The 20,508-nt window shown below is 58.9% G+C and overlaps 1 protein-coding gene across 1 annotated transcript; it reads right to left on the minus strand.

Annotated features, from left to right (window-relative positions):
• Positions 1–3,514: 3,514 nt before the first annotated feature.
• On the minus strand, positions 3,515–14,719 carry LOC130264104 (vasoactive intestinal polypeptide receptor 1-like). The gene is made up of 13 exons (XM_056512106.1): positions 14,533–14,719; positions 12,025–12,139; positions 9,294–9,401; positions 8,354–8,463; positions 7,089–7,186; positions 6,544–6,676; positions 5,534–5,687; positions 5,023–5,083; positions 4,702–4,768; positions 4,507–4,598; positions 4,218–4,347; positions 3,915–3,956; positions 3,515–3,761 (listed from the first exon to the last, which is right to left on the minus strand). Exons 1-13 carry the CDS (start codon positions 14,650–14,652, stop codon positions 3,669–3,671), a joined length of 1,323 nt encoding a protein of 440 aa, XP_056368081.1. The 5' UTR covers positions 14,653–14,719; the 3' UTR covers positions 3,515–3,668.
• Between the last annotated feature and the right edge of the window lie 5,789 nt (positions 14,720–20,508).

Below are 20,508 nucleotides of genomic sequence, written 5' to 3' on the forward strand. Positions count from 1 at the left end.
GGACAGGGACAGGGGACAGGGGACAGGGATAGAGACAGAGACAGGGGACAGGGACAGGGACAGGGACAGGGACAGGGTCAGGGTCAGGGTCAGGGTCAGGGTCAGGGACAGGGACTGGGACAGGAACAGGAACAGGAACAGGAACAGGGACATCCTCCTGCTGTGGCTGCAGGGATTTTCCACTTGCTCTGTTGGTCAGAGCAGGGAATTTAGAGGATGTTTGGTGGCTCTCAGCAGCTGCCCCAAGCCGAGCCTTGTCACCACAGGAAGACATTGCAAGCTGCACAGGTCCATTTTTGCTTTTCCCAGACCAAGAGCAGGCCTGGAGTGAGGCTGGGAGCCCTGGGATGTGTCTCCTGCCCTGTGGGATGTGGGAACACCGAGGGTCCCCAGCAGGGCACAGGGGCACAGTTCTTTCTGTCTGGAAAACCAAGTAAATCCCAATAGGAATGGGAGCTTGGGGCATCCAGAGGAACTGACTGACAGCACTGATCTGGGAGGAAAAATGTGTCCTTGGGTTTCCAAATTAGGGCCCTGCTTGGCCTCAGGGACCCTGGGGTGTTTGAGGTGCCCTGGGTTGTGATGGGATCACAGAATCATGGAATGGTTTGGGATAGAAGGGACCTTAAAGCCCATCCAGGGACACCTCCCACTGTCCCAGCTGCTCCCAGCCCTGTCCAGCCTGGCCTGGGACACTGCCAGGGATCCAGGGGCACGAGCTGCTCTGGGCACCCTGTGCCAGCCCTGCCCACCCTGCCAGGAACAATTCCTGCCCAATATCCCACCCAGCCCTGCCCTGGGCACTGGGAGCCATTCCCTGTGTCTGTCCCTCCATCCCTGTCCCCAGTCCCTCTCCAGCTCTCCTGCACTGCCAGCACTGTCCCTGCCATGGGACTGGCAGTGTCCCCGGGGCTCTGCTGGTCCCTGTGCCGGCAGGGCTGGGCAGAGCCGGAGCTGGGAACTCTCTGCGTGCTGGGACACGGGAATTCCCCGCGCTGCAGAGCCGGGCCCGTCCCGGAGCGGGATGAAGGAGCAGATGGAAGCACAGGCAGGAGGTCCTGGCAGCTCCGGAGGATGGGGAATGCAGGCACGGAGAGCAGCATCGGGCGCTGCACTGCCAGCCCTCGGCGCTATTCCCCTTCCCATCGGGATTAACCCGCTCGTGGCCGGAGCTGCCGGGCTGTCCCAGCTCTTCCCGAGCGGCCAGAGCAGTGTCACTCGCTGGGACTCTCGGAGCCGGGCTCGGTGGCATCTGTCACCCCGGGGTGTCCCCACTGTGCCCCGTGGTCAGTGGCCGCTGTCACCTCAGGGTGTCCCCGCTGTGCCCCGTGGTCAGTGGCCGCTGTCACCCCGGGGTGTCCCCACTGTGCCCCGTGGTCAGTGGCCGCTGTCACCCCAGGGTGTCCCCACTGTGCCCCGCGCTCCAGCGCTGCCACCGCGGAGCTGTGGAGGGGCCGCAGTGCCACCCTCCGGCTCCAGGCGCTCCGGCCCTGCAGGGACACACAGCACTGGGGACAGGGGTGAGGAGGATGCCAGGCTGTGACACTCCAGCCCTGCAGGGACACGCAGCACTGGGACAGGGGTGAGGAGGATGCCAGGCTGTGGCAGGGACACACAGCACTGGGACAGGGGTGAGGAGGATGCCAGGTTCTGGCCGTGCTGGAGAAGGGGTGAAGGAAACCTGACCCTGCTCTGCCTGGGCTCAGCCTTCCCAAACACAGACCCAGGATCATTTAGGTTGGAAAAATCCTCCCAGATCATGTGGATCTTTGGAAGAAATTCCTGCCTGTGAGTGTGGGGGGCTCTGGCACAGGGTGCCCACAGCAGCTGTGGCTGCCCCTGGATCCCTGGCAGTGTCCAAGGCCAGGCTGGGCACTGGGGCTTGGAGCACCCTGGACAGTGAAAGGTGTCCCTGCCCGTGAGCTTTAAGGTCTCTTTCATCACTTTAAGATCCCTTTTCATTATCTTTTGCAGCTGCAGGACGTGGTCCATGCTGGGAGCCTTTGGAAAACCTTTGGTGCAGGCTGAGGGCAATACCCCGTCCCCTCCTGGACCCACACCGGGCTCCTGTCCTGAAGGAAGCCCATGGGGTTCAAAGCCCAGCAAACCCCAGAGGTCATTTGGGGTCGTTTATCCCCCTGAAAACCCATTTGCAGCTGGAAATAGGTGCAAATCCAGAATTTTTCAAAGTTTTATGGAAAAGATGTTCCCAGTGAGCATCCCCAGTCCCGGCTCAATCTGCTGCTGTCTCATCCCTGCCAATCATTCCATCCTCACTAATGATGGAGAGGGATTCTGTTCATCTCTGGTCCCTTCCTGGCTGCAGACAGGGATTTATTTGGCAGCTCCCGAGCTCCTCTGGAGGGATCCTGGTGATTCAGGATGTGCTGGCTCTGGGGGTTTTAATGGAACACCTCCCATCTCACCTCAAATCAGCTCTGGGGCTGTTTCCCTCTCAGTGCCTTCCCAGATGGGATCTCTGGAGATCCTGCAGTCTGGACAGGGGCCAGCAAGTGGGATTTATTTAGGGAAGGACACGTGGCACCACAGAGAAATGACAACCCAGGCAGAGTGAGAAGTGAGGCTGGGATCGGGTGGCTCTGGACTCAGGAGCATGGGAGAGGCCAGGGAGTTTGAAAAAAGGGTATTTGGGGCCCCTCTGACTCCTGTTTGTCAGGGCAGGAGCTCAGTCTGGGAGGATGAAGGATGTTCATGGAGGTGGAACAGGCTGTGGGGTGGTGCAGAGGGAACAGGTCACCCCTGGATCTCTGGGACAGCTTGTGGTGCCCCCACCTTGAGCCCTTCCTCAGCTTCCTCCTTCATCTCCTCTCTGTGAGCTTCACCAGGCAGGGGAAAAGCAGAGATTGCCTGGGCATTCCATCATGGGCAGGATTTTCATCCTGCAGCACCCCCAGTCCCAAATTCTCCAGGTTTGTGGAACAAACCAACCCTCTGAAAAGTGAGGCTGGGCATGAGAATGAGATTTTATTGCCAAAACCCTTCCTATCCCTGGAAAAAGGATCCCCAGAGAAGCCAGGTGAGTCCCATTCCTCAGTGCAAAGGACTGGGAGAACTTTCCTGGCAAGGGAACATCCCCAGTTGAATCAACTGACACAGGAGAAAGGGAATTTGGGAACTGGGGAGGAGCTGGGTCCTGAGGCCATTGGGGGTCCCTTGTAGAAGCTGGGAAAACTCTTGTTTGGGGTTTTGCCTTTCTCTGTGTCCTTCCTCCATCCCAGGGAGGCTCCTGGCTGTGTTGAGGAATCTTCCCAGGAGGGAAATGATTTTGTAAACCAAGGAAGGGGGAAAATATCCATCAGTGAATCCCTTCAGTACAGGAGCCGCTCGTTTTCCTTCAAACAACAATCATCAGCTGTCCTTTGGCAAAGGATTTTTGTGTTTCCTTCCCAGTTTCAGGCAGAAAAATGAACTTCCCTCCCCTTCACCTGAAACTCTGCCCCAAAGCAGTGAGAGCTCCGTGGGGAGGTGCCAGCACAGGGCACAAGATCCACCAGCCCTGAGCAGGCAGAGCCTCTCCCATGGTTGTTCTCACCATCCTCTGAGGGTGTGAGACCCAGAACCCCCAAAATCAGGGGGTTGGGTCTTTCTGGGACTGCAGCCATGGAGCTGCTCCTCAGCAGCACCACCTCCCTGGAATGCTGTCCTGGTCACGCCGTGAAGTCCTGGGTGGCCAGGTTGAAGACGTTGCTCTCCATGGACCTTTGCCACTTGCCCCAGCTCCTCCTGATCTCAGCCTGGACCTGCACCAACCCCACGGGCAGTGCTGGCACCCAGGGACACCAGCAGCACCCAAGGGAGGGGACTGGGGAGGGCAGGGGGTGGAGGAACTGTCCCATGTGTGGCTTTGGGGCACCCTCAGGGTGTGCCCAGGTGGGGTGGGGACACACACTCACCTCCCCGTTGAGGAAACAGTAGAGCAGAGCCACCAGGAAGCCCTGGAGTGGACAGGAAGAGCAATTTTCAGCCAGAGGAAGGGGCTGGACCCCTCTGTGCTCATCTTCTCCCATCCTTTTCCTCCTCCCACGCCTCTGAGCCCCCCAGGGCAGAGCAGTCACTGCCAGGTTCTCCAGGCCCAGCCCTTGTGCCCTGCCCAGGTGTTTGGGGCACCCTCTCCCTAAAGAGGCCAAAGCCCCACATCCCAGGGGCTCCTGCTGGGACTGGGGTGGGGCCAGGGGGACTTTCCCTGCCCATCTCACCTGGTAGGAGCCGAGAACCAGCTCGAAGTAGAGGCGGGCGCCCACGCCCACGTGCTCGGGGAAGAGCGCGAACACCACGTAGTGCACCCCGAAGAGGGGGATGAGCAGCAGCGTGGACTTGGTCAGCCTCCTGTGGGGAGTCAGAGGGGCCTGGCTGCTCCACGAGACCTCCCCAGAATCCTGCTCTTAGCCCCAGGGAGGCTCTCAGTGAAAGGTCTGGGAGGCTCCAGGACTGTTCTCTGTGCTGCTCCAAGGGGCAGCCCCCGGGGTGGGCACAGCACACACTCACAGGTACTGCTGCCTGTGGGTTTGGCTGAGCTCTGGGCACCGGATCTTCTGTGCCAGCATCCTGGTGACGTTGAGGAAGATGAGGAAGTTCACCTGGCCCGGGAAGGCACGTGTGAGGCTCTGCATGGCCCCTGGCTGGGTGCCCTGGCCATGTGGCAGGGTGGGACTTTTGAGAACTCTCAGGGAACACACTCACAAATATGGCCAGGAGGATGGGAGCCTTGATCACCCACCAGTACAGGCTGGAGTAGTCATCCCAGCACCTGTGGGACAGGAGAGGTGGCTCTGGCACCCACTGGCACCCGTGTGGCCCAGCTGTCCCCCTGCAATTTCTATGGCCAGCCCCCTGACCCCTCTTGCCTCGGGACCCACCAGGAAACAGAAATAACATTTAAATGAAGTGCTTGCCCAGTCCTCCCCTCCTGATCATCCCATGGCAAAGGTTCATTTCCCAGGACTTGGGCTGGGACACGTGGCTGGGGTGGCCTGGAGAAGGCCAAGGGACAGCTGCTCTTACCCGTGGTCATCGTAGTGCAGCCTGGTGAGCACCCACACCCCGACTGTGACCATGGGCACACCTGCAAGGACAGGACACCCACAAGGATGGTCCCTCCAGTGCTCTGGGAAGCCCCTGTGCCTCCCCTCTGTGCCTTGTCCCCAGAAACATGTGTTGAGCTCAGTTGTGGATGTGGCAGGAAGGTGACACATCCTTCTCTCAGGGAAAAGGAAATGGAGCCCACTGATGGTGCTGTGCCCGTGTCACCTCCTGGCCACCCTCCTGGCCCTGCATCCTGCCATGGGATGGGCATTCCCAGCCCTGGGTGGGTGTGAGAAGGGAGGGCCTGTCCTGGATCAGGCCAGCTTCCCCAGCAGCTCTGGGCTCTGGCAGGAGCAGCTGGGTGCCCACCTGCAGGAGATGTTGGGGTGGGGACATGCTGGGAGCAGCCCTGGGGACCTCAGGTGGGTCTCAGATCAGGCCATTCCCAGGTGGTTCCTGCCCGTGGCTGTCTGGGATGTCCCAGGCTCACCCCAGCCCACGAGGATGTAGCCCCAGGTGTAGCTCCTGTCGCAGGTGAAGGTGAGCAGCAGCAGTGTCTGCAGGTACAGCCCCTCCACCAGCAGCCAGTAGAAGTTGGCCAGCACTGAGTACTGGAAGAAGGTGATGGCTGCTTTGCAGGTCACCTGCCAGGGGAGGAGGGGGACAGCTCAGGGTGCACGGCCCAGTGTCCTGGGGGCACAGGGGGTTGTTAACACCCAGCTCAGGGTGCATCACATCCTGTCCTGGGGGCACAGGGGGTTGTCACCCCCAGCTCAGGGTGTATCACATCCTGTCCTGGGGGCACAGGGGGTTGTTAACACCCAGCTCAGGGTGTATCACACCCTGTCCTGGGGCACAGGGGGTTGTCACCCCCAGCTCAGGGTGTATCACACCCTGTCCTGGGGGCACAGGGGGTTGTTAACACCCAGCTCAGGGTGTATCACACCCTCTCCTGGGGGCACAGGGGGTTGTCACCCTCCCCATCCAATCTCTTGAGGTCTCCTGTGATGACCTTTCAGTGATGACCCTTCAGTGCAGCCCCAGGGACCCTGCCCCAGTCCCTCACATCACCTGCACCAGGTTCTGCTCCATGAGGAGGTGACCATGGGCTGGTTTTGTAGGGCCTTTATAAAAACCCTGTGGTTGTGTCCGTGGTGTTCCCAGTGTTGTATCTTCACTCAGGGGTTCCTGCTTTCATTGAAAACCTTAAACCTGAGCAGTACCTGGTGCTGGTGGGGCTGTGCTGAGCTTTAGCCCCACTGGGGACACCACTGGGGACACTCAGCCGAGGCCAGTGGCAGTTTTGAGGACAGAACTGCACAGAGGGAAACGCAGAAATGCTGAACCTCCCCAAGGCCACCCACGACAGAATTTCCTCCATCTCACAGCCTCTCTCTCTCCTCTTTGCAGTGATAAATCCACCCTGGGTCCCCCAGGCCCTTCCCAAGGAGCCCCTGTGGCTGTCCCTGCCCCATTCCCGGGCTGGGATTTGGGATTTACCGTGGACATGGTGCAGTGGTCGATGGACTCGTCCGAGAAGAGGACGCTGTCCTTGATGAACACGGCCGTGCCCCGGAGAATGAAGGAGGTGAAGAAATGGATGTGGATGGAATTCCTGGTGCAGTGCAGCTTCCTGCAGGAGGGAGAGATGGGCTGGGCCCAAACAGGGCAGAGAAGGTGCTCCGGTGTCTCCTTCCCTGGCTGGAGCCCAGCCATGGATCACTGCTGGTGATGGTCACAAAGACCTGGAGAAGCTTTCCTGCTCTAAAATCAGACACAGCAGGGTTGTGCTGTGCTTGAGGCTGCTCAGGGACAAGGGAACATTCCAGAAACCTCTGGAGAGCCCAGATCTGCAGTACAGGGAGATCTGCAAACCAGAACTCGAGAGGGCCACCAGGGAAGGACAGCACTGCCATTCCTCTCCTGTCCTCCCAGTTTTCCTGGTGGCAGGGATGGGTCCTGGCTGCTGCAGGAGGGCACAGGCCAGAGAATCCCTGCTGGGATTTATCCCATGTCCCTGCAGCCCAGGGAACTCCCAGCCCTACCTGAAGCAGGAGAAGATGCCGATGGCCAGGAGCAGCGCTGCCAGTGACGTGGAGTAGCCACAGGTGTAGAGCACCTTCATGGTGACAAAATGGCTCCTCTGGAAGGGACAGCACAGCAGGGTGAGGGGACAGGGACCGGGAACTGCTGGTGCGGGACAAGCAGCGACAGCCCCTCCCCTCCAAGGATGGGAAAACCCTGGGAGCATCTCCATGGCTCTGTGGGCAGTGTGGGGAAGGGAGACATGGGACATGGGACACGGGACATGGGACATGGGACATGAGACATGGGATATGGGATATGGGACATGGGACACGGGACATGGGACATGAGACATGGGACATGGGACACGGGACATGGGACAAGGGACATGGGACATGAGACATGGGATATGGGATATGAGACACGGGATATGGGACATGGGACATGAGACGTGGGATATGGGACATGGGACATGGATATGGGACATGGGACACGGGACACGGGACATGGGACAAGGGACATGGGACATGGGACACGGGACATGAGACATGGGACACGGGACATGAGACACAGGATATGGGACATGGGACAAGGGACATGGGACATGAGACATGGGATATGGGACATGGGACATGGGACATGAGACATGGGACATGAGACATGGGACATGAGACATGGGATATGGGACATGGGACATGGGACATGGGATATGGGATATGGGATATGGGATATGGGACATGAGACATGGGACATGGGACATGGGACATGGGACATGGGACATGAGACATGGGAGATGGGACATGGGACATGGGACATGGGATATGGGACATGGGACAATGGACATGGGACACAGGACATGGGACATGAGACATGGGACATGAGACATGGGATATGGGATATGGGACATGAGACATGGGATATGGGACATGGGATATGGGACATGGGACAATGGACATGGGACATGAGACATGGGACATGGGATATGGGACATGGGAAAATGGACATGGGACACAGGACATGGGACATGGGACATGGGATATGGGACATGGGACATGGGACATGGGACATGAGACATGGGACATGGGATATGGGACATGGGGCAATGCACATGGGACACAGGACATGGGATATGGGACATGGGACATGGGACATGGGACATGGGACAATGGACATGGGACACAGGACATGGGACATGGGACATGGGATATGGGACATGGGGCAATGCACATGGGACACAGGACATGGGACATGGGACAGCTCCCCACAGCCCAGGGGTCCCACGTGCCTTGGCCTCGGTGTCGTTGTTGCTGCTGAGGGTCTCCAGCTGGCAGGAGCTGTGGTAGGGGGGGCTGGGGAGGCTCCAGCCCCACTCAGTGCAGTTCCTCTGGATCAGCCCTGCACGACAAGGAGGGACCTCAGGGGAGCCGTGGGTGTCACCTCTGATGGCCCCCCCAAAGTGCCCAGCCTGGCATAGGCAGGGACAGCAATGTGGAACCCTTTGGCCTGGCTGTGCCTTCCCTCCCAGATCCCATTGCTCCTGCTGGGTCCCATCACTGCCCCTTCCCTCCCAGGCCCCATCACTCCCTCCCAGATCCCATTGTTACCCCATCCCCCACTCTGGCCCCATGCCTGCAGCTGGCCAGGAAAACTTTGGGCACAGATCCCTCCAGCAGAAGGGAATTGGGAATGAAGGCTGTGAACGTGCTCATTCACCCCATGAGGGCTCCGTCGAGCCTCTCCTGCTCCTGCCCCAAAGCAAACACTTCCCATGTTTGTTGCCCCAAAGCAAACACTTCCCATGTTTGTTGCCCCAAAGCAAACATTTCCCATGTTTGTTGCCCCAAAGCAAATATTTCCCCAGTTTCCCAAACTGCTCCTATCTGAGAAAGTCTCAGCACTGCAGAAATGCTGGAATGCTCCGGTGGGAGCTCTCCATCCCAGCCCTCCAAGAGGGATGGAGACAGCCTGGGGCACTGGGGGAAATGTGGGGGAAAGGAGAAGCAATGGGACTGTCCTGGTGTCACCAGGAGGGAGGATGAGGTCCCCAAGGGCTCCACCCACGGAAGGATGAAAGGATTTGGGTCCTGCTGTGGCAGCTCCCCGAATCTCTGCTTTTCCTGTCCCCTGTTGGACTGCGATGCACCAAGGACGTGCGGGCAGGGGAAGGGCAGGGCGGCACAGGGGCTGGCTGGTCCATGGGTGAGCGATCCCCGCTGCATTCAGACCTTCGGACTTCTTGAAGACGTTCAGGATGTCGGGACAGGCGACAGCTCGCGACTGGCCGAGGGGCAGGGCGGGCCAGCAGCTGAGCCCGTCCCAGTCCGTGGGGCAGCCTGGGGAGGGAGGGGACAGCGGTGACACCGGGAGGGGACGTGCGGGATCCACCAGGAACCGGGAGCATCCTGCCCCTGAACATCCTCTGGGACCTGCGAGTTCCTGGGACTGCACCAGACATTCCCTGTGGGAATACCCCGGGCTGGCATTTGCCCCTAGCTCCTAAAATAACCCAGATTTATGCTGGATTTTTGCACCTGGAGGCTCAGCTCGGGATTGTCCCCAAGGACAGGAGGAAGTCATGCAATTCTTGCTGTGAGTGATCAGCTTAAACAACTTCTGCTTCCCCATCCAGCACTGAATTCCTGTTTAAATCATCCTCCAATGTTCCTGGGAATGAGCACGGCTGGGCAGGCCCAGGCCTGGAGGAATTTGGAGGAAGGACATCCCATTCCAGCCCAGCTCCTGTCCCAGCACTGCTCCATCATTAACCTTGCAGATCCACATGAGTCACCTAGAGCCACGTCCATTCCCAGCCAGGAAATGTGGAATTGGAGTCTGATGAGTTGCCTCTGATTTCAGCCTGGGGCTGTCAGTCCAGGCAGGAGGGATTTGCATCCACAATGCCAAAGGGGAGCTTGATTTTTGCTCTGGACGATCAGGGAAATGAGCACAGAACTGGGATCATCACTGAGAGCACTCACTTCATTTCTTGGGGTCGTGGAAGCAGAGAATCCTGGAATGGTTTGGGTTGGAAGGGACATAAAAGTCCCTCCAGTGCCACCCCTGCCATGGCAGGGACACCTCCCTCTGTCCCAGCTGCTCCCAGCCCTGCCCAGCCTGGCCTGGGACACTGCCAGGGATCCAGGGGCAGGAGCTGCTCTGGGCACCCTGTGCCAGCCCTGCCCACCCTGCCAGGAACAATTCCTGCCCAATATCCCACCCAGCCCTGCCCTGGGCACTGGGAGCCATTCCCTGTGTCTGTCCCTCCATCCCTGTCCCCAGTCCCTCTCCAGCTCTCCTGGATCCCTTCAGGCCCTGGCAGGGGCTCTGAGCTCTCCCTGGAGCTTTTCTCCAGGTGAGCACCCCCAGCTCTCCCAGCCTGGCTCCAGAGGAGCCTTTGGAGCATCCCCCAGGGCCTCCTCTGGAATTTGTAGCCCCCGTAGTGCAGAGGATGCCATGGAAATGGTGCAGGGAATGGAAGAGCTCTGTCATGAGGAAAGGCTGGGAGAGCTGGGGAGGAGAAGCTCCAGGAGAGCTCAGAGCCCCTGCCAGGCCCTGAAGGGATCCAGGAGAGCTGGAGAGGGACTGGGGACAGGGATGGAGGGACAGACACAGGGAATGGCTCCCACTGCCCAGGGCAGGGCTGGGTGGGATATTGGGAAGGAATAAGGAGATTCCAGAACTCTCCCACCCTGTCCATGGGATCTGAGCTGTCCTTGAGTCACGCTCCTCATGTGCAAACAGGGAAAGGGATGAATGCAGCTCAGATGAACAGGGGGCAGCAGGAGCCCCAGGATTAAATCCAGATTTTAATTATGCATTCCTGCTTCTCAGATATTTTTCTGGAGTGAGATTCCTTCCCCTTGGCTGGCACAATTCAGGTTGCAAAATGCACCTTTTCCAATCAATTTGGCTTTTCCCTGCTAAGCTGAAGGATAAATGACATCTCTGCAGAATTACTTATGCAATTATGCACCTTCATATGCATTTATTGCTTAATTTTTCCACTGCTATGAGATGAAACCCTTGGAATGACACATTCCTTATTCTCCCGGCGACAATTTTTGCCCAGGATTTGGGCCATTCCACTTTTGGATGGAAACTGAGATGCAATTTAAAAAAGGATGTCCAAAAGCAGCACTTGAAAATTGGTTTTTCAAGCAGTTAATTTGTTTAAAATCCCAGATATGGGAAAATTGAGTTCCTCCAAAAATGTTTGGCAGTAAAATTTACTGAATTAGGAAGGGGAGCAGATGTGAGATGGTGGCACCACAGAGTGACCCTAATGCTGGTGGCCACAGCCCTGGCACTGGTGAATCAAGGGGGCTCTGCCAGGAGCAATCCAGCACTGCCATAATCCATGAATCCCTGTCTGGGGGGTGAGAAGGCTCTGGAGAAACCTCAGAGCCCCTCCAGGGCCTGAAGGGATCCAGGAGAGCTGGAGAGGGACTGGGGACAGGGATGGAGGGACAGACACAGGGAATGGCTCCCAGTGCCCAGGGCAGGGCTGGGTGGGATTTTGGGCAGGAATTGTTCCTGGCAGGGTGGGGAGGGCTGGGGTGGAATTCCCAGAGGATATGTGGCTTCCCCTGGATCCCAGGCAGTGCCCAAGGCTGGACAGGGCTGGGAGCAGCTGGGACAGTGGGAGCTGTCCCTGACCGTGGCCCTGGGTGGGTTTAAGGTCCCTCCCAATCCCAACCATTCCAGGATTCTCTAAATCCACCAGGAGTGAGTTCCCACTGTTGTTTGTGTCCCTCAATCCCCTCTGTCCCATTCCAACAGCATTTCTGGGGTTCTCCAGGGGTTCTCCTTGCCCTTTGCCTTGGTGCTGCTCTCCCTTTGCCCGGAAATCCCTTTCCCACATCCACGCGTGCTCTGCATGCCCTGCCATGGATCACCCTCCAGGGACCCTCAGGAATCCCTCCCGTGCCCCGGGAGCTGCTCCCAGCCCAGGCTCACCCCGCTGCCCGGGCAGGGCGGGGCTCCGGCTCTCGCTGCGGATCCTCTGCAGACACTCCGCCTCTCGCTGCTGCAGCTGCAGGACCGCGGAGCACTCGCGGTGAGTCCCTCGCACCTTGGCACGGGGGAAAGGGCAGGCAGCACAACGTGGGGTTGTGGAACTGGCTCATCAGTTGTGGAAATGGAATCGTGGAGCTGGAGGGACTGCCAAGCCCATCCCGTTCTCCCCCTGCCACGGGCACGGACACCTCCCACTGTCCCCGTGGGCACAGCAAACCCCACAGCCCCAGCTCTGGGATGTGCCAGCAGAGCTGATGGAACACCAGGGAGAGTGTCCAGATCCCAAAAATGTGAGAGCTGTGGTGGACTGGATTGTCTGGGAATCCCTGCTTTGGGAATTGATTCCTCAATTTCCAGCTGGAGAACCAGGTGGTGAGGCTGAACTGAGAGCAGGCCAGGACCTTTGCCTGTCCATTCCCACACACCCATTCCCAAACATCTATTCCCAAACACCCATTCCCAAACATCCATTCCTAAACACCCATTCCCAAACAGCCATTCCCAAACCCCCATTTCCACACACCCATTCCCAAACCCCCATTCCCAAACCCCCATTCCCAAACACCCATTCCCAAACACCCATTCCCACACACCCATTCCCAAACACCCATTCCCAAACCCCCATTCCCACACACCCATTATTCCCACACACCCATTCCCAAACACTCATTCCCAAACACCCATTCCCAAACACCCATTATTCCCACACACCCATTCCCACACACCCATTCCCAAACCCCCATTCCCAAACACCCATTCACACACACCCATTATTCCCACACACCCATTCCCAAACCCCCATTCCCAAACCCCCATTCCCAGACCCCCATTCCCAAACACTCATTCCCAAACCCCCATTCCCAGACCCCCATTCCCAAACACTCATTCCCAAACACCCATTCCCAAACACCCATTCCCAAACACCCATTATTCCCACACACCCATTCCCACACACCCATTCCCAGACCCCCATTCCCAAACATCCATTCCCACGTGTCTGTGCCTATTCCCAAGCATCCATGGCCATTCCCAAACACCCATCCATGTCCTCTCCCACGTATCCCTGCCCATTCCCAAGCATCCCTGCAGTGTCTGTGTTCAGGGCTGTCTGGGACAGGGACCTGGGACCCAGACCTGGGATGGATTGCTGATTGTTTCAGGTGAGGGGCCAGACGTGTACAAGCTGGAGAAAAGAGGGATGAGGGTGGATCCATGAACTTCCCAACAGAGGAAAGTGTGGGACATTGGAGCATCCCCTGGCTGATCCCTGCCCTGCCCTGGCCTGGCCATGCAGCCACTCCTCAGGGTTCCTTCGCCTCCCCCGGGAGATTTTGTTTCCTGTTCCTGCTGAACACAAGATTTCAAGGGAATTTGCAGCCTGGCTCTGAGCACAGCACCAGGAAGGCACAGGAGTTCTCCTCCTCCATCCTGCCAGTGATGGAAGACATGGATGGGCAGAGGGGTTTCTCCTATCCTTTTTTAGCTGCAGGGCTGCTGGGTTTGGTTTGTTATTTATGGCAGCAGGGCCAGGATGCTGCAGCAGGAACAGCAAATGTGTGTGTTCCCTTCCGAGCTCCCAGCAGAGCAGGGAATTCAGCTATGCCTCAGTTTCCCCCTGGAAAGGGCCTGATGCTACCAGGCTCTAAAACCCTCCAAGTTTCCAGTGCTCCCACAGCCCAGCTTCCTTTTCCTTTTCCTTTTCCTTTTCCTTTTCCTTTTCCTTTTCCTTTTCCTTTTCCTTTTCCTTTTCCTTTTCCTTTTCCTTTTCCTTTTCCTTTTCCTTTCCCTTTCCCTTTCCCTTTCCCTTTCCCTTTCCCTTTTCCCCAGAGCAGCCTGACCAGTTCAATCCCTCTGGCAGCACAATCCCCCCACGTCCCCCCCATTCCCGCAGTGCCATTCCCATGGCTCTGCCATTCCCACGGTTGTCCTTGTCCCCTGTACCCCTCAGCAATCCCATTCCCTGTGCCTGTGGATGCTGCCCAGGGAGTTCAGGGCCCCTCCAAGGGGTGCAGGATGCTGGCTGATGTGGGATGGAGGATCCGTTCCCGAGGGATCATCCCTGGGACTCGACCCTGTGGGACCTGGGGGTCCCTGAGCGCTGCCCAGCCCTGCGGGGTCCCAGCACCACCCTTGTCACCACATTGTCCCCAGGAGCTCTGGGAAAGTCCCCAAGGGGACATTGCAGGGCATCCCCTGGGCCGGGAGCACAACAGATGGGGATGGGATGGGATGGGATGGGATGGGATGGGATGGGATGGGATGGGATGGGATGGGATGGGATGGGATGGGATGGGATGGGATGGGATGGGATGGGATGGGATGGGATGGGATGGGATGGGATGGGATGGGAGGAGGATCCTTCACTGCTCCCGGGCCTTGGGGTGGCTGGCATGGGGGGACCGCCCGCGCCCCCCACCCCGTCCCCGCGTTGTCCCCAGGGTCACTCACCTGAAGCGTGGGGAGGAGCAGCAGGAGCAGCAGCGAGCGGGGCCGGGGCAGCTGCCAGCGTCCCCCAGGGACCCCCAGTGAGTCCCCGAGGGGTTGGGGACAGCCCAGCTCCTCCTTCATGACCCGGGGCTGCGGGGGTGCCCCAGCACCTTCCTGCCCTCTCCCCTCTGCCCTTCCAGCCCTGTCCTGCCCCGTGTCCCTCAGGACCCTTCCTTGCAGCGGCTCCCGGTCCCGCAGGGTGTCTGTCCCCTGTCCCTGTCCCGTGTCCCCCCGCTGTGGCTGTCCCCTGTCCCTGTGGCTGTCCCTGTTCCTTTCCCTGTCCCCGGCTGTGGCTGTCCCCTGCCCCTGTCCCTGCGCCTCTCCCTTGTCCCTGTCCCTCTGTCCCTCTGTCCCTCTGTCCCTCTGTCCCTCTGTCCCTCTGTCCCTCTGTCCCTGTCCCCCTGTGCCTATGCCTGTCCCTGTCTCCGTCCCTCTGTCCCTGTCCCTGTCCCTGTCCCTGTCCCTGTCCCTCTGTCCCTCTGTCTCCGTCCCCCTGTCCCTGTCCCTGTCCCTGTCCCTCTGTCCCCCTGTCCCTGTCCCTGTCCCTGTCCCTGTCCCTCCGTCCCTGTCCCTGTCCCCGTGGCAGTCCCCGCGCCGCTGCTCTGTCTCTCCAGCCCGCTGTCCCCGCTCCGCTCCGCAGGCTCCTCCCCGCTGCCGCTGCCCTCGCACGGAGCTCTCTGTGCCTGCGCTTGGATGGAGCAGCTCGGGGGGACCCCAGGCTGGCGCTGCCCCCCAGCACCCCCCAGCCGGGCCCAGGGGGTGCAGAGCGGGGACACCGAGCCCTGCCCGGGCTGGAGGAAGGCTGTGGGAAGGGGGCGCAGCCGGGATGGGGCGGGGGTGCCGAGGGTCGCACCCGTGCCCGCGGGGGACACGCGGGGGGACACGCGGGGGGACAGGGGCGCTCCCCCCCGCCCTGCCCCAGGGTGACCCGCAGTGCTGTCCCTGCCCTGTCCCCCGGCCCCATCCTGCCTCTCCTCCCCGGGAACCCCCGAACCCCTCCCCAATATTCCCCATTGCTGCAAACTGACCCCAGCTCGGCCCAGCCCTGGGTCTGGGGTCGCGATTTTGGTGTTTTGGTGTGTGCCGGATGGTGTCACCTTGGAGCCAGAGCAGAGCAGGGAAGGTTTGGCGGAACCCCAGGCACAACCTGGGATGGACACAGAGCAGGGAACACCTGGAGCTGCGTTCCTGGATCTCCCCCAAGGATGGGGCTGCCCTTGGATCCAGACCCCCAAGCATTACCTAGGCTCTTCTTACAGAAAAAAAATAAAGTTCTGTATCTGTAAATATAGAAATATGTATAAAATAGATATAAATACGTATTATGGGTATGTAAAATAAATGTATTTATCCAATTCTCCCCGCTAGAAAGCCCCAGCCCCCTCAGCAAGGGGGCCAAACGTCACCATTTCAATTATTTTAATAATGGGACCCCCAATTGTGGGGAGACTTTAGGGATCCCATCCCCACTTTTGGGGAGATTATGAGGGAATTTCTCTGGTTCCCACCCCCATTTTTGGGGAAAATTTTGTGGATCTCTGGGATTCCCACCCAAACTTTAGTGGAGAATTTAGAGATCCCATCCTCAGTGTTTGGGGGGCGGGTCTCTGTGGGTCCCATCCCAAATTTTGGAGAGCCTTTTGGGGGTTTCTGGGGATCCCATCCCCAATATTAGGGGAGATGTTTAGGGGTCCCATTCCCAGTATTTGGGGAGTCTCTGGGGGGTCCCATCCCCAGTTTCGGAGGGGTCTCATTGAGAAGCTCTCTGTAAATGAGATCACCCTAAAGAACGCAGATGGACGAACCGGGTCCGCAATAATTCCGAGCCCTCGAATGCCGCAATGAGGAGTCAAAGGCTGAGCCCGGGGTTATGCTGACACCAAAGCTGCCGAGGCCGGGCCTCATTAGCATCTGAAATGGAACCACCCATATTAACAATTTAATTTTCCAGCAGTTTAATTTCCCATAAACACTCGGGATGGAGCCTAAAGCCCGAATTAAACCATCCCTGCTGGAAGAACCCCGCGCCCCCCTTGGCACCGCCCCATGAGGGCTGCTTTGGGGGATGGGGGGTGCCCCAGGTGTCCCCACAAGGCCGATTTTGGGTGTCCCCACGAGGCCAGTTTGGTGCCATCCGTGGCAAACGGGCTGCGGGCTTTGTCCCCAGGCTGGCTGGCTGGGAAGGCAGAGGAAATCGGGGAAGCACGGCTGTGGGATGGGAAGCCCCCTCCCCTTTCCAGGAGGATGCAGAGCCCCGGGGGTCCCTCGGTGATTCCCACCCCAGCATTCCCGAGCTGCTCCCGATCTTCCTGCACAGGAGGAGCTGGCACAGGCGGTGGTGGCCTCACCTCCTCCCCGGAGCGGGGTCACCTGCCCAGCCCCGCTGGCCCTGGGCCATTGTCCCCTTTGGCAGGGCCAAGAGGAAAAGAAATGAGGAGAAACTCTCTGGATTGCAAATCCCAGACCCGAACGCAGCTCTGGGGTCGCACAGCGGGTCCCGCACGGGGCGGTGCCCATTCATGTGACAGTGACAGTGATGGCAGGTGGAGGGGACAGGACAGGACAGGACAGGAGGATTTGCCTCGGGCACACGGCTCTGGTGTGGCAGCACGGAGGGAAAGGCGATTGTGTCCCCGCCGAGGCCCCAGGGAATGTCCCCAGAGGCTGCCCCGGAGCCACGGGCGTTCCCAGAGATCCCGCCTGGAATTCGGGATGATTCAGCCGTTTCCAAAGCAAAGGAAGTCACTGACAGGACTCTTCCTGCAGGTGACAAACGCTCATTTAGGGATCACCGACTGTGCTGCCTCCATCCCACCAGGGATGTAGCCAGGTGGGGTCCCCGCCCCGCCCCAGCCGCCTCTCCCTGGATTTTGGGCTCCGTGCGAGGAAACAAGCCTGGGAAGGGAAATGAGGAGGAAGAGGAGTCCTCGATGGCTAAGTGACAGCTTGGGGGCGATGAAGAGCAAAGCGCTGGCAGCGTGAGACCTCCTGGAAAGGCAAAGGGGATTTTTTGTAGTTGTGGTTCAAAACGAGGAGCTTAAAGCCATATTCACAGTTCCTGACACAGAGAGTGTCCCCAGAGGTGTGTCCTGAGGGCCTGGATGTGCTGTGGGCAGCCCAGGGGACACACACTGCCACCCCAGAGCTCGGCTTTGTCCCCGTGTGCAGTGACAAACTGCCCTGGGACTGGTTTTTGGAGCCCCTGCAGACAGCAGCTGGGGGGATGTGTTGCCTCAGCGGTGCTTTCTTCATCTCCCGAGTCTTGGGCAAGGCTGCTGATCCTGCCGGGGTTTCCTCACTCTGGGAATCTCTCTGGCTCTGCTCGGTCTCCTGGGAAGTGGCACAAGGGATGTGCTGTCGCCTCCAGGGCAGCTCAGGGCTCCATTCCTCACCTTCCCGGTCTGACCTGCCCCGTGCCCTGCCTGCCTCTGCTCTGTCATTCTGCCAGAGCTGGTTGATGCCCTGCACAGAGGGGCTGGATCCCACTGATCCCACTCCAGGCCCACATGGCCCAAGGGGGGCAGAAGGTCCCAGTCCCTCCTGGTCCCCAGGGACCGACCCCATTCCAAGGCCCTGGTCCTGAAAAGCAAAATTCCTGTGCAAAGCCCAGCTCCTGGAACTCACCCTGTGCCTGAGCAGGGCTGGAGCTGAGAGCCTGGCCCAGGGCTGCGTGTAGGGGAGAGTTTTTGAGGGTTTCCAGAAGAAATCTCAGAGTTGCTGTAAGAGAGGGGCTCCAGAGCTTCCAAAGGGAGCAAATCCTCTGCTGGCCATCCTCAGGGTGTCCTTGGCACTGGGTGGCTCTTCCAGGGAACAGCCACTGATTCCTCTGGTGGGATCCATCCCCTCCGAGCTGGAGGATCCTCTGATCTCTCCTGGTTTTCTTGGACCCGTCCTGGGTTTTCCCAGTGGATGTTTTGTGTGTCCCCACCAAGGTGGGAACACAAACCAGTCCAGGGCTGTCCCCTCTCCCAGTGTGGGGGAGTCAGATGAGGGGGGTCAGCAGAGGTGGCACCTCCAGCTGGGACATCATTCCTACTGAGGGAAGGTGACCCTGGCAGTGTCCTGGGGCAGCACAGCCACAGCTGCCTTTGTCCCACCCCACCTGCCTCAACACTGGCACTTCCCTGTCCCCAGGCTCTGCTGTCCTGGCCAGCTCCTGCCCTGCCCTCTGGCCCCTCTGGCCAGGGATCCTCCTGCTCATCCTCCTGCTCCTCCAAGGGGCCAGGAGTGCTCCTGCCCTGGGACTGTCCCCTCCCTGCTCTGCCCAGCCCTAATTCTCTGACCCTGAGCTTTGAAGAGGTTTAGGAGTTGGGCTGATGGGATGTTCTGGGGGAACTGAAAAAGGACAGAGGACAAGCTGGAGCCAGGCACAGCCCAGAGCTGAGCCCAGCCTGATCTCTGCCCTGCTGCACAACACACTTGTGCTTGCTTTGGCTCAAGAAAACTTCCCAAATTCCCTTTTCTCCTTCTCCTTCTTTCTCCTTCTCCTTCTCCTTCTCCTTCTCCTTCTCCTTCTCCTTCTCCTTCTCCTTCTCCTTCTCCTTCTCCTTCTCCTTCTCCTTCCCTTCTCCTTCTCCTTCTCCTTCTCCTTCTCCTTCTCCTTCTCCTTCTCCTTCTCCTTCTCCTTCTCCTTCTCCTTCTCCTTCTCCTTCTCCTTCTCCTTCTCCTTCTCCTTCTCTTCTCCTTCTCCTCTCTCAGTAATGATCCCCAGAGGGGCTCAGGCTGCCATGGGGGGTTGAGGACATTCTGAGCAGGTCCCTGTCACCCTTCATGTCCCACCCCGGCACGAGGCTCCCTGAGTCTCCTCACCCTCACCCGGTGCTTGAATCCCTCCTAAGGGAAGATAAGATCGGGATCAGCCCAGCCGGGCTCTGCCAAAACAGGCAGGAAGCAGCACAGTAATTAAATGGGCAAATAATGGGAATTTAGAATTATAACAAAAGGCAGAAAAGCAATCCAGAGGGGGTCGGGAAAATTAGGAACACAGAGAAAAATCCAATCAAGCAGAAAATAGCCCGGACTGGAGCCAAGGGCTGGGGCAGCCAGGCTCGGAGCCCGGGGGGAGGATCTGGGGGGGTGTCCTGTGCCTTTCTGGGGCAGAACGAGAGTTCTGGGAGAGATCTGTTCCTGAGAAGAGCTGGCTGCGGGATAAAACCCTGGGAAAAGCTCCCAGCTCTGCAGCGGGCACGGCAGATCCGGGATGTGACATCCATGGAAATCTCCCCGAGGAGCGGCTTGGGATGGGGGATGGGGGGAAGTGCCTGAGCCGGGCTGGCCTTGGGGTCTCTGGGGGCGCTGAGTGGATTTTGCTGGAATTCAACGTTTCGTGCAGACTCCCCATTCCCAGGATTTCCTGGGATGAGCTCTCTGCTGGGCACAAATCCCCTTGGGAATATCCTGGGCAGGACCCGTGGCAGGGCTCTCTGGGGCTCCCATCCCAAACATTGGGGTGATTTTGGGAGGGGGGGAATGTCTGTCGTTCCTACTCCAAATTTTGGGAAGACTTTTGGGGGGTCTACTACCCAAATTTTAGGGAAGACCTTTGGTTCCCGTTCCAATTTTGTGGAGATTTTGAGGAGGGTTCTCTGGTTCCTATCTCAAATTTGGGGGTGGGCGGTTTCTGAGGGTCTCATCCCAAATTTTGGGGAGGTTCCAGCAGCAGTCTGGAGCCAGGCTCTGCTGCCAGCACTCCCTGCTCCTTCCCAGGTTTCTACGGGAATGCAGGGGTTGGGACACAGCCCCTGGGACCCGGCACGGTGACATGGACACCCCGGGGACCCCAGGTGGCACCGAGGCTGTGACATCCTGGGGACAAACCCTGGGGTGACACCGAGGCTGTGACATCCTGGGGACAAGCCCTCGGGTGGCACTGGGGCTCAGTGATACCCTGGGGACCATCCCCAGTTTTGGAGAGACTTCTGAGGGTCCCAACCCATA

Source organism: Oenanthe melanoleuca, chromosome 27 (genome assembly GCF_029582105.1).
Source record: "Oenanthe melanoleuca isolate GR-GAL-2019-014 chromosome 27, OMel1.0, whole genome shotgun sequence".
Classification (NCBI taxonomy): domain Eukaryota; kingdom Metazoa; phylum Chordata; class Aves; order Passeriformes; family Muscicapidae; genus Oenanthe; species Oenanthe melanoleuca.